Raw genomic sequence first — 12,130 nt, forward strand, 5'->3', positions numbered from 1 at the left:
GCCTCACGTCCCCTAGGAGGGGCTGTGGCGGCCCAGCCCAGACTACAGCACCGCCTCCTCCCTTCTGACCCACCGTCCCCACTTCAGGGAGAAAGCAGCCGGGCAGTGCCCAGCATTCCCGCTGCCTGCCCCCTTCACTGTCACCCTCCTCGCCTTCCTCCCAACCCCTCCCCGATACCTTTGCAGGATGAAGAAAGAAGAGGACTCCCTGACCATCTTTGGTGTGGCCGAGCGGGACCAGGGTAGCTACACATGCGTTGCCAGCACCGAGCTGGACCAAGACCTGGCCAAGGCCTACCTGACCGTGCTAGGTAACTGCCGCTGCCCACACTGGCGCTGATCCCCACCCCCTATTTCCCGAGGCCAGAGAAGCGGAGGACGGTTCCAAGGGCAGAGCCCGTGGTCAGCGAGCCAGCCAGGCCTGGTGATCCTCCTGCCAGGCCTGGTGATCCTCCTGCCTTCTGGTTTAAGGGTTGGGAAGCTGCTCCTTTCCGAACGAGCTGTGCTGGATGCCTTACCTCCTGAATGGAACCATTAACTTGCCCAAATCCTCACCTGAAGGGTGCCTGAAGGAGAGAGGGAAATGGACAGGGGGTTCTCATTGGGATCATTTTTACCAACTTTACAGCTAACTCTAAACCACTAAGTCAATTAAAACAGTCCATCCTTGAAGCAAGACTGAACTTTGTGTTTGTCCTTCCAACACCCTCTGCTAGCCTTCCTCTCTGCACCCCTTTCCTGATGGGATTTCACAGGGTGCTGTGCATTTCGGGTGATCCTGTCTTGGCCTGCCCTCGTGTCCAGGCCAGACTGTAAATACTAAGCCATCCCAGACCTGGGGACGTAGCCTCTCCCGTCCGGGGAAGCAAATCACCTCCTCATCTCTGCTGTCTCTGGGCCCCCTATTGCCATAACTCTCAGTGCACTCCTGCCCCTCAGCAGTGTCCCTGCATGGTCGCAGGGAACAGTGGGCCCAGGCACAGTCGTAGCATTGGGACAGGAGGGACCCAGGGTGTCTGCCCCCAGCTGTGGAGGGAGCACAGGAAGGCCTTTGTGAGGGTGGGGCACTCTCCATGGAAGTGGGGGAGGGGTGAAGCTGTGCAGGGGCAGCTGTTCAGGCCTTGGCTACCTATTCCCACCCTTCGAGGACACCTTTATCCCCACATAACCTGCTAACCTGGATAACCCATCTTACCTTTGCAGCTGATCAGGCCACTCCAACTAACCGTTTGGCTGCCCTGCCCAAAGGTAATTCATACTAATCCCGGGGACCGTCGCCGAGCACTCGAGGTGTCTGGGAGGGAGGAGTCCAGGAGGAGGAAAGCACTGCTGGACAGGAGTGCTGTGTACAGGCAAGGGGCGGCCTGCCCCGCTCCCTGCCAAATCTGACTCCTCTGAAGAGGCCCACGTCACCTACCTTAGCCCATCACAGCCCGACTCCCGGCTTCCTGCTCCTTTCACAGACTGAGCTCCAAAGTCCGGCTGTCGCTCCCCGCGTCCCCAGCCCCTGACCTCTGGCCACGCCCACCACTCCCTGGGGGTGGCCTGTTCTCTTCCCCCAGCTTAGCCTCTGAAGTGTATTCAGTCAGGAAACCCACTTGCTTTGAGTTATCTGTAGGCCCATCTTTTTTGCAGCCTTTCACATCTACTATACACCCATTTCCAATCCGCACACATTCGTGTGCAACACACATGAATGTGGGCTCCAGTGACTCACCTTCCAGATCCTTCCAGTAACCAGCCAAAATGTGGAAATAGCTGGCTCAAGGAGCCAGGATAGGAGAAAAAAACCACGCCTACCCTCACCAGTCAGTGGCCAGATGCCTTTATCCCCAGGCCGGGAGGGCACTTAACACACACTTAGGAAATCCAGTGAGACTGGAGCCCCAAAGAGGTGCTGCCCCCACCCTTGTTAGGGCCTCTGTCCTGCTGTCCATCACTGAAACTTCTAGACTGAGTCCCTGTCTCCTCCCTGGCCTGGTCCTCCGTCTTTGTCCCCTCTATTCCCTTAACTGGTCTGCCCTGCTCAGCCCTCCGAACACCCCCTGGGCTCCTGCCCCCTCAGAGCCTCGGTACACTGAGTAGAAGTTAATTATGAGAAAATGAGACAAAATCCCAAACTTCTTCACCAGTTTTCCTAAAGGTTGTGAACATGGGTCTAATGCAAAGGGCAGCATTTCCCAAATGCTTGCACTCCGAGAACATCCACAGCAATGGGGTGGGTTGGCCCCAGCTCTCCCTGTGCCCTGCATTCCTTGATATTTTGGGGGTGGGGGTGGAATTCAGGGTTCTCTCTTTGTTCTTCCTTGAACCCTGAGGGAAGGGGGCGGTCCCTGTGCTGACCCTCCGGCACAGGCTGGGGTTGGTTCCTGCAGTGGTGTCCCCAGCCCGCCAGAGTCCTGTCCGTGGGACAGTGTTCAGGGCTGAGGCCAGCACAGGGACGGGCCGGCTCTAACTCGGGAGGCCTGCGTGGTGTCTTCTCCCTCTGCTGCCAGGACGGCCAGACCGACCCCGGGACCTGGAGCTCACTGACCTGGCCGAGAGGAGCGTGAGACTGACCTGGATCCCGGGGGACGATAACAACAGCCCCATCACAGGTCAGCCGAGGCCCTGCACTACTGTCCAGAAAAGGGGGACGGCAGCCCGGGAGCCGGAGGCCTGGCCCTGGTTTCTGGTCCCACTTCGGCCTCACTTGACGTGTGTCCTGGCCTGTTGACAGAACGCGTGGAGGCCTTGGTTTCCCTTTCTGGGTTTGGGGAAATATACCAGTGCCTTTGTCTACCCAAGGGAGATTATAAAGACTAATGGAAACCATGAAGGAGTGCTCTTGAGAAAAAACTCACTAACTCAGCTCCCCAAACAGCCCTGTCTTCCTTTGCCCCCTCAGACTACGTTGTCCAGTTTGAAGAGGACCAGTTCCAGCCAGGGGTCTGGCATGACCATTCCAAGTTCCCAGGCAGTGTCAACTCAGCCATCCTCCAGCTGTCCCCCTATGTCAACTACCAGTTCCGGGTCATTGCCATCAATGAGGTGGGCAGCAGCCATCCCAGCCTCCCGTCCGAGCGCTACCGAACCAGTGGAGCACGTGAGTGCTTGAGAGCTAACGGGAGGTGCTGAAGCCAGGTACCCCAAGTTCAGACTGAGTTCCCCCGGTCCCCAGCCACATGAATCTGGGCAAGTTACTTAACCTCTCCAAGGCTCAGCTTCTTCATCTGTGAAACAGGGAATAATAACACCATCTCCGTCGCGGGGCTGGTGTGAGGATTACGTTCGAAAACGGGAGTCGGGTACTCACCGTGATGTGCGTATAGCAAGCACACAATAAAAGTTAACTGTCATTTTTACTATTACTAACATTATGAATAATTCTTGATGCTCTGCTTTAAAGGGAAGAGCTATGGCAAAGATTTGCAGTAGAAATATATAATCTGGGGTTGCACCAGGTTTCTTAACACACTTGGGTAATGAAATGTTTAGATTTCTAAAATCATGCTGGTTCGTTGAGGGTGGAGATGCTCCCCAAAAATGTTGAAGGCCAGGGTAAACCAGTCTGGTATTAAACATACTTAGCGGATAATCCACAAAGGGGATAATCCACATTGAGTTGTCTGTACTGATCATCTAAAGTGTGGAAGGCCTTATGATAAATGCTGTCTTGTAAGGGATTAAAATTCAAAAGAAATTATCCCTGCTTTGGGGGGTTTAACTCTTAGCTAGGAAGGCACGTCAGCCATATGAGAAAGTGGCAGAGCGAGTTCAGCTGCTTATGGGACAGAGTGTGTTGAGAGACGCTGAGAAAAGACAGAGCGTAGAAGGGACCAGTCAGGCCGGGGGAGAGAGGTTGCTTACTGTGCCCTGGTAATGCACAGACTGGACTTGAACTTTGCATCCATTTGGATTCCAGCCCCTGAGTCCAACCCCTCTGATGTGAAGGGAGAGGGGACCAGAAAAAACAACATGGAGATCACGTGGACGGTAAGAGCCCCTCGCAGCCCATCCACGATGGGCTTGCTCGCCTCGCAGCCTGGGAGCCCTCGCCCTTTACACCCCTGTGACTCCAAGGCTGCAGGGTAGCTCAGACTACCTGGCTGGTGCGGGGGCTACTCGTCTCTGCACTGAGCATCCAGAAACCAAACAGGAGAACGTCTAAGAGCAACATTTAAGACGGGAGACAGGAGCAGAGATGACCAAGGAACAGAGACTGTCAGTCTGGAAAAATCAGACAGAGTCCTGCAGGATCAATGGGCTTCTTCAGAAGAGGGAGAAATTTAGATTAGTCTGTAGGAAAGATTTAGCCCAAACACCAGTACCTCGCTTTGGTGTGTTCTGGGGGCCCATCACTGGAGATTGCTGGGAGTGGGGAGAGACCAGCCTCTGAGTGGTCCTCCAGTATCAGCCATCTGTAAGTCCAGGATGGACAAGGTGACTCAAAAGATGTCCTCCGGGCCAGGATTGAAAAAGCTCATCTTCATGTCGGCTCACTGACCCACGTTTTCCAAACCAAAACTGGGATATGTGGCCTCAAAATGACTTTTTTCCAAACCCCTTCCAAGTCTAAGAGATGCAAATTCAGCCACCGAAATATTAACATTTTTGTGCTGTTGACGTGAGTAGTAGAAACAGGGAGATAACAGAGTTTGGAATCACGACCATCCCCGTCTTCGGAGAGCCTGGTTTCACAGCAGCCTTGGCAACTGGGCGGAGCCCAGACTTAAGACACCGGGACTCGTCTTGCAGGACCTTGCAAGGGTCGGTTCTTGGTCTACGGCTCTGTATTCCGGGGTCCCGGGGGACTGCTTCCTGGACCAGGCCCTTAGGGAACAAAAACAAGAGTTATGCTCACTCCCAGCTCCGGCCTTTGGGGAGGACAGGGCAGACGTGCAAGGGTTAGGTAGGACTGAAATCTGGAATTTTGAGTTCATTGGCAGCAGGCATGCTGTGGCTGAACCAAACTCACCCCTTTCTGACTTTGGAGACATTATATCACTGTCCATATTTTGTTTTCTGGTTGCTCCATCACAGGAAAGAGTCCTGTCGACAATAAAGCTTTCTCTCCCTGTGCACCTGCCAGGGGGGCTGGCTGTGGAATCAGAGGGACTAGGGCTTGGGTGGAGAATCTGCACGCTGCTGGCTTCACAGGACTCCAGGCTCCGGGGGGGGACTCAGAGTGGGGGCCATGGTCTCCCCAGCTCTGCCAGGGGGCTGGCCGCTGTTGGGCACTTTGGGGCAGGGTGCCTGGCACAGAAAGAGTGCGAGCCGTGGGTGGCCTGGGCTCCTCGCCTGCACCCTCTCCACTCCTGCCATCTCTCTCCCTGCTCAGCCGATGAACGCCACCTCCGCCTTTGGCCCCAACCTGCGCTACATCGTCAAGTGGCGGCGGAGAGAGACCCGAGAGACCTGGAACAATGTCACTGTGTGGGGCTCCCGCTATGTGGTGGGGCAGACCCCTGTCTACGTGCCCTATGAGATCCGAGTCCAGGCAGAAAATGACTTTGGGAAGGGCCCTGAACCAGACACTGTCATCGGTTACTCCGGAGAAGATTGTGAGTACCCGCCCCTGTCCCCACCCAGGACCCTGACGGCTGGGCTGCACAGGCCCCCCTCACAGACCAGGAACCTCAGGGTGGGTCGGGGGTCTTCCGAGAGCATCCCGGGAGGACAGCCAGTTCCCAGGGAAGAGAAATCCCCTACAGTGACCTAGAGCAGACAGGCCCCAGGTAATGCCGGGAGCAGAGATGGTATGATCCGAACACTAGTTAGTATTCTTGAACGTCGTCACCTAGTCCAATACTCTCACTTTATCGACATGAAAACTGAGGCCCTGCAAGGGAAACCCCTGCCAATACTGCACAATAGTAAATGTCAGGCTTGAAAATAGAACCCAGGCCTTCTGATCTACCTTACTGCCAGGGCTTGCTAGCACCACGGACCATCCGTCCCGACGGGCCATAATTAGACACCTCCACCGGAAGCAGGGCCACAGGCCAGACTCCTCCCTGGGCTCCCCAGGGGAATCCTTGAGGAAGCAAGGTCCACAGAGCCCCAGACTGGAACCCTCCAGACCAGGCACTGCAACATTCCCAGTGTCGCTCTTAGCCCTTGGAATTGAACATAAAAAGAGAAGTTCTTTGGAGGCTGTCACTGAGTAAATCAACATAATTCTGGGCATATATGTAGAAGTATGTGCCTGGCTTTCCAGATGGTGGTAGCCTCTCTGCCCCCAGCACATCAATCCTGTAAGCTTTTGAGCAAAGCAACAGGGTCGGTGACGCCCCTCCTGGTCAGGGCAATCCATGTCCTGGTGTGTTTGGGTCTGATCCAAGAAGAAATCATGTAGGTGGATGAGGTGACCAGAGGGAAGGGAGGAGAGAGTCTTGGGGAGGAGCAGAGTCACAAGGGCCAATGCTGGGGTCAGGAGTAGGGCCAGTGGGGTTCATAACGGTGAGATGGGAGTAAGTGAGGGTTGGGCGCTTCCCTGGAAGTGATTATGCATTGGACCCACTTGGGAGATAAGTAGGCGGGATCAGCAGGCCCTCCGTCCGTCCCACGCCTCATCTGCGTGGTGGCAGACACTTCCGGACAGAAGACGGTAGGGACTACTGGAGGGTAAGTATGGAAAAGGCAGCATCTAGCCATGGACTTCCCGGACCACCTCACGGCTTCCATCGCATCCGGGCACCCCTGCGGCAGATGCGTTAGAGAGGATGGGGCACAGCTGCTTTTGCAGAGTAGAGGAAACGGGGTGAGAACCAGTTACGGGGGAGGGAGGAGCGGCCCTCCCTTTGCAAGTAGTCACGGGATCAGGATCCTTTCCTGAACTTGGTTAGGGTGTCTTTAGTCTGTAGGTAACGTTTCCTGCAGGGCCCTGGCAGAAAATAAATGCCACTCAAAGGGGACTATTTCTAATGTGAGGACAGGGTTAAGAGGGACAGCAGCAAGGTACAGCAAACCAGCTGGAGCGCCAGCAACAGCAGGAAGCTGTTATACCGCTCCGGCCCTGAGGGGCTGGCGGCGGGCGAGTCACCATGGCCAGCGAGGGCTGCCCTTGTGTAGAATACACTACTGTCATCCTGCCTCCCCGCAAACAGGCAGCTACGGGGATAGATACCGTCTTCCCTCTCCTGCCCTGGGAGCTCCTGTTGCTACCTCCTGTTGGGCAGACCCATCTGGAAGCCTGAGAACAGGGGAGCCCCGCTGACACGGTCCAGAGAGGACAAGCCTCCCGGGACCCAAAGCAGGGTGGGGAAGGGTGGCCAATGGGATGGAGGGGCAAACAGAGACTCTGTGTGACGGTTGCACATAATTGCCCTCTAAACGTGTAGGCAGAGCCCTCCACCTGTGCTGAGCCTCCCCACACTCTTTCAAGTCCAGGCTGGTGGAGGAGGCATGGCCCCTGCCCTCAGGGAGTACCCAGTGTCCAGAGTGGGCTGGAGGTGCAGGCCAGCAGAGGACAAGTCGGAGGGGACTCCGGAGTCGGGGGCCCAGCCCCGCCTGCATAACCAGCTCTCTGTCCCAACACATTGCAGATCCCAGGGCTGCACCCACTGATGTTAAAATCCGAGTCCTGAACAGCACAGCCATCAGCCTTCAGTGGAACCGCGTCTACTCCGACACGGTCCAGGGCCAGCTCAGAGAGTACCGCGTGAGGAAGCCAGCTCCAAGCCCTGTCTAACCACCCAGCTCGCTAACCAGGGCAAGGGGGTAGCAGATGCGGGCCGTAAGATATTTGGAAGGGGTCCCTTGGGATAGCTGTTGGATCCAGAGTTGGTTCAAGAAGATGATGTCTAGGGTTAGCTGTTCAAAAATATACCCAGAAAAAAATATATACACACCCAGATGTATCCTGCACCGGGTATGCTGAGAGATTCTGCTCAGCAGAAAATCATGTGAAGGGTGTTGGGTTCGGGTTGACCATACGTAGCACATTATGCTTGTAATCCATGTGTGTGGACACACGTGTATCTTCAGAAGCAGTGTTGAGGCACCGCTGAGCTACACCCCTCCCCTCTCCTAATGGCCCCCGCTGGGCTGCTTGCCTCACCCAGTCTGATTTCATGAAGCCCCAACTAACCGGAAGAGCCACTAGAAGGGTACAAACCCTTCCCTGTTGTCACAGCCAACTCCGATTATCGAGGCCCTTGGCTTCCCCTGGCCACCTCTTCCGTCCCTGACGTCTCTCTCTCTGAAAGGGAAGGGAGAGAAAACCCAGGGTATGCAAGGCTCTCCCTGATGAGTAGCTCTTTTTAAAGCTTCCTGGGGAGGCTGTAGCCCCGGGGTAACACAGGCTTACGGGTCATCGAGAGTTGGCTGACGGACAGTTGGGGGCACACAGAGGGAGTCAGTGTCTTCTCGGGAAATGGATTTGGTAGGTAGGGGAAGGAAGGCAAGGTGATATATATGCTTAAATGAGCTCTTCCCCAACTTGCACCCTTAACCTACTTGCCTAGAGATTTTTTTGGCTAAAGCTCCCTTTGGGTCCCCCTCTTAAGTCTGGACTTCCTCCTTGCCTTGCCCTTGGAGGCCCCGGGTGATGCTCGTGTGACAGCTGACCTGGGGCTTCTCCTCCACTGCTCATCAGACCCCGTGTCTCAGACTCTCTCGACTGTACCTGTGACACTACCGCCTTGCACAGGCCGTCCCATCCCATCCGAGCTCTTGCCACCCCACAGCCCGGTCTCCCATTGGCTTGGACATGTCACTATCCTAAAGGTCTTTAAACAGTATTAAAAGGAACCATTTGACTTCAATGGATTAAATCAACCCTTTCTTATATTCAGACTTCCGGGGGTAACCTGCTGCTTTTCAACTCCTGCCCGCTGCCAATCTAAACCATACTAAATCTAACTCAAGGTGGTGCGGTCTTTGAGCACGGAAAAGAGCTTTCCGTGCCTGGACCCTTGGCTCAAATTTGTGGTTCTGGCACGGACTCCCTGAGCGACCTATTCCCAGCTTGGAAAGAAGTCTCAAGACGGAGCCGCTCAGCTGTAAGTTGGGCTGACTTGCCTGTTCCCCAGAGAGGCGACATGGCTCAGAAAATGATTGAAACCAAAAACTCTCATTTTGTTTGACATCAGTTCCCACTCACTAGTGGCTAATGTATGGGGACTGTCAGGACACCCCCAGCCCTCTGTGGGCCGGACGAGGTCGTTGGGGATTTGGAGCCTGTGGCCAGCAAAGGGAACACCGGTCACCACGAGCACCACCACTAACAACTAACCTGGCCCTGCCTGGCCGAACCCTTACCGGCCTGCCTCTGTCCTGAAGGCCTACTACTGGAGGGAGAGCAGCTTGCTGAAGAACCTGTGGGTGTCTCAGAAGAGGCAGCAAGCCGGCTTCCCCGGCGACCGCCTCCGTGGCGTGGTGTCCCGCCTCTTCCCCTACAGTAACTACAAGCTGGAGATGGCTGTGGTCAATGGGCGAGGCGATGGGCCTCGCAGTGAAACCAAGGAGTTCACCACCCCGGAAGGAGGTAGGTCCGGCCGCAGCTCCCTGGGTAGGGCAGGACGAGGGTGGCGCGGCCAGGTGGCCCTGAGCGGCTCCAGCGTGGCTCGGCCTGGACCACACAAATTGACCTCTGCCTGACCTCAAGGAGGGATGACCTGCGAGCTGAGCAGCTCCGGCCGTGCTCATGGAGCACCGTCACCAAGGCGGCCGCCCTGACGGGAGATTGTACATCAAGACGAGACTGTGCTGGCTGCTGACATGATTCCAGACGGGATGTGCACACGGACTCCCGAGGGCACTGCGGGAGCCGGGGCTGCCTGCCTACCACCTCCTGAGGGAGCTCAGGCACCTTGACCCCAAGAGGCACCTGGTTGGTTTGCCATACCCGAGGACCTTCACTCTTGTTACACCACTGTAGTCAAGAGACTGCCCCACAGTGGGTGGCCCGGTCCTGGGAGGCAGACACCTGCCGAGGTCCCGGCGCATCTCCTGTTCCTGCCAGCCCTCTTGAACCAGCTGGGCAGTGGCTTTGCCCTCTCCTGTTTCTCCTTTCTCCCTTCTTAACTATTATTTTCCCCATTCTTCTTCTCTTCCTCCTTTGTCCTCTCCTCTGTTCCCCCCTCTTGTTTCTTTATTCCTGTGTTCCCTCCTCGTCTGGCTTTCATCACCAGCCTCTCCCCATTGCTCATGCTCTTGGCACCATCCACATGTTCCATCATGGGTTTCTCTCTCTTCACCCCTGAACCCGGCGTTCTCAGCCCAGAGGCCAGGGCCTGATGCTTGGACCCAGCGGTGAGAACCCTTGTCTGAGGATTGGGAACTGCAGCCTCTATTACCAAACGGCTAAGACTGGTTCCCTGCCTGGGAATGACTGCCCACCTTGGAGGTTTCTTTGCAGGATCAGAGCCTAACGTGTGTTGAATCCAGGCTAGTTGCTAAAGGAGAACTTGACTGACTTCTTCCCCATGTAAACCGAGCCTGAGCCGTGCTTGTCCTAGATCTGGGGAAATGCCATCCCGGATGGGGCGATGGGCGCTGGCCACCTCGTAGTTCTCTGGGTTCTGGCTTAACAGTGATCCAGCACGGGGGTTGCCCAGAGGTCAATGCCTTCATACTTGTGCTTTGTTTTTTGTGTTTTCTTCATCTTGCCCGCCCCTCTTCTCTCCCCCATCTCCCCCACTCTCTCCTCCTTCCCCAAGTACCCAGTGCCCCCAGGCGTTTCCGAGTCCGGCAGCCCAACCTGGAGACAATCAACCTGGAATGGGATCATCCAGAACACCCCAATGGGATCCTGATTGGATACACTCTCAAATACGTGGCCTGTACGTTCTGCCCTTCTTTCTCTTGGATAACCTGAGAATCAGAAACCCCATTCTCAACACTTTTCCTAAGGAATCAAGGTAGAAAGCCTATGGGTACAGAGGTCATTGTGGAGGGATAGAGGGGCCAGGGAAAAAGTTTCCCGTAGGGTTAGGGGAGGCAAGTGAGACCCAATCCCTGCTCTTCTGACACACCTCCTCCTGCAGGGAGCTTCCAGTCGGCCCGGTGAGACAAAGGGGACTTCTGGTTTGATGAGGGATTCAACCCCTGCCCTCAGGAATCTTAGAGTCTCTAACACCTACAAGTCTAGGAGAGAAGTTTCCTTACCTGATGGACCTTCCATCCGATGGGACAGATAGTACGTGCATAGGAATCCACACGACACTGACACTCGGGGACACCTTAATAAGATGCCATTTATGGTAAGGCAGCTGTATGTAGAGCTGCCATGGAACTGGGAGTGGCTCAGTCAGGAGCCTGGGTCTGGGCGACCTCACCTAAAGAGTTCAGCATCACCAGGCAGGGACAGGAGTGTCATTCATTTGAAAAACTTCAAGTCTCCTAAAGTGGGTGATGATGTGCCTCAATGTGAAGCTCAAAGGACAGGTGCTGTGCTGTTGAGGATTTTAATAGCCAACTGTGTGCGTGGTCCTGAATCCACCTCTGGACCTGACCTTCCCCCTTTGAGGTATTTGACAAAGGAGGCCTTTTACAAAGGAGGCATTAACAATGAAAAGCTCTAGTGGTTTTGCCCTAGTTCTGTTTGAAAGGAAAAAAAGGAACTTCAAGTTCTGTTCTTGTTGAAAAGGCTCGAGGATTAAAGATTGAATCTTTCCGAATCAGCCGCATAACTTTGCACTGAGCCGGCGATAACGAGATCAGTGAAAAAGTGTTACCCTGGTGCGTCATCAAAGAGCCGGAAAGGAGTTCTTGCGCAGCCCTCGGCCTTTGAATCACCTCCCTCCCCTGAGTCCTTAAGATCACGGGCAGGTTCCACGGGTTCCCCTCCCAGCAGAGTCGGGAAGGCTTCGTCCTTCCAGCTGCAGATCATATAGCCCATCATGGTCAATGCTGCTAAAGTTCAATTCCACTTACCTGTCTCTCCCCAGTTAATGGAACCAAAGTAGGAAAGCAGATAGCGGAAAACTTCTCTCCCAATCAGACCAAGTTCACGATGCAAAGAGCAGACCCCGTGTCGCGCTACCGCTTTTCCCTCAGTGCCAGGACGCAGGTGGGCTCTGGGGAAGCAGTCACAGAGGAGTCACCAGCACCCCCGAATGAAGGTAGGTGCACTGCGGCAGCCTCGGGGCGAATGGTCCCGGGGAATTCGGATGCCTAGAGAAACACTCACTCGGCCTCTGGCCTC

General features: G+C 55.2%; 1 protein-coding gene across 1 annotated transcript in view; it reads left to right on the forward strand.

Annotated features, from left to right (window-relative positions):
- The window catches only part of NFASC (neurofascin), a 76,885-nt gene that overhangs the window by 32,667 nt on the left and 32,088 nt on the right, over positions 1 to 12,130 (forward strand). The window contains exons 14-23 of the mRNA XM_089908345.1: positions 187 to 311; positions 1,204 to 1,248; positions 2,496 to 2,597; positions 2,888 to 3,085; positions 3,905 to 3,975; positions 5,321 to 5,543; positions 7,527 to 7,642; positions 9,265 to 9,469; positions 10,644 to 10,766; positions 11,874 to 12,047. Of these exons, the coding sequence (XP_089764471.1) occupies positions 187 to 311; positions 1,204 to 1,248; positions 2,496 to 2,597; positions 2,888 to 3,085; positions 3,905 to 3,975; positions 5,321 to 5,543; positions 7,527 to 7,642; positions 9,265 to 9,469; positions 10,644 to 10,766; positions 11,874 to 12,047 (1,382 nt within the window). The remainder of the gene's footprint in view (positions 1 to 186; positions 312 to 1,203; positions 1,249 to 2,495; positions 2,598 to 2,887; positions 3,086 to 3,904; positions 3,976 to 5,320; positions 5,544 to 7,526; positions 7,643 to 9,264; positions 9,470 to 10,643; positions 10,767 to 11,873; positions 12,048 to 12,130) is intronic.

This window comes from Delphinapterus leucas, chromosome 1 (assembly GCF_059928025.1).
Source record: "Delphinapterus leucas isolate spDelLeu-1000000601 "Yukka" chromosome 1, BTC_Dleu_Yukka2, whole genome shotgun sequence".
NCBI lineage: Eukaryota > Metazoa > Chordata > Mammalia > Artiodactyla > Monodontidae > Delphinapterus > Delphinapterus leucas.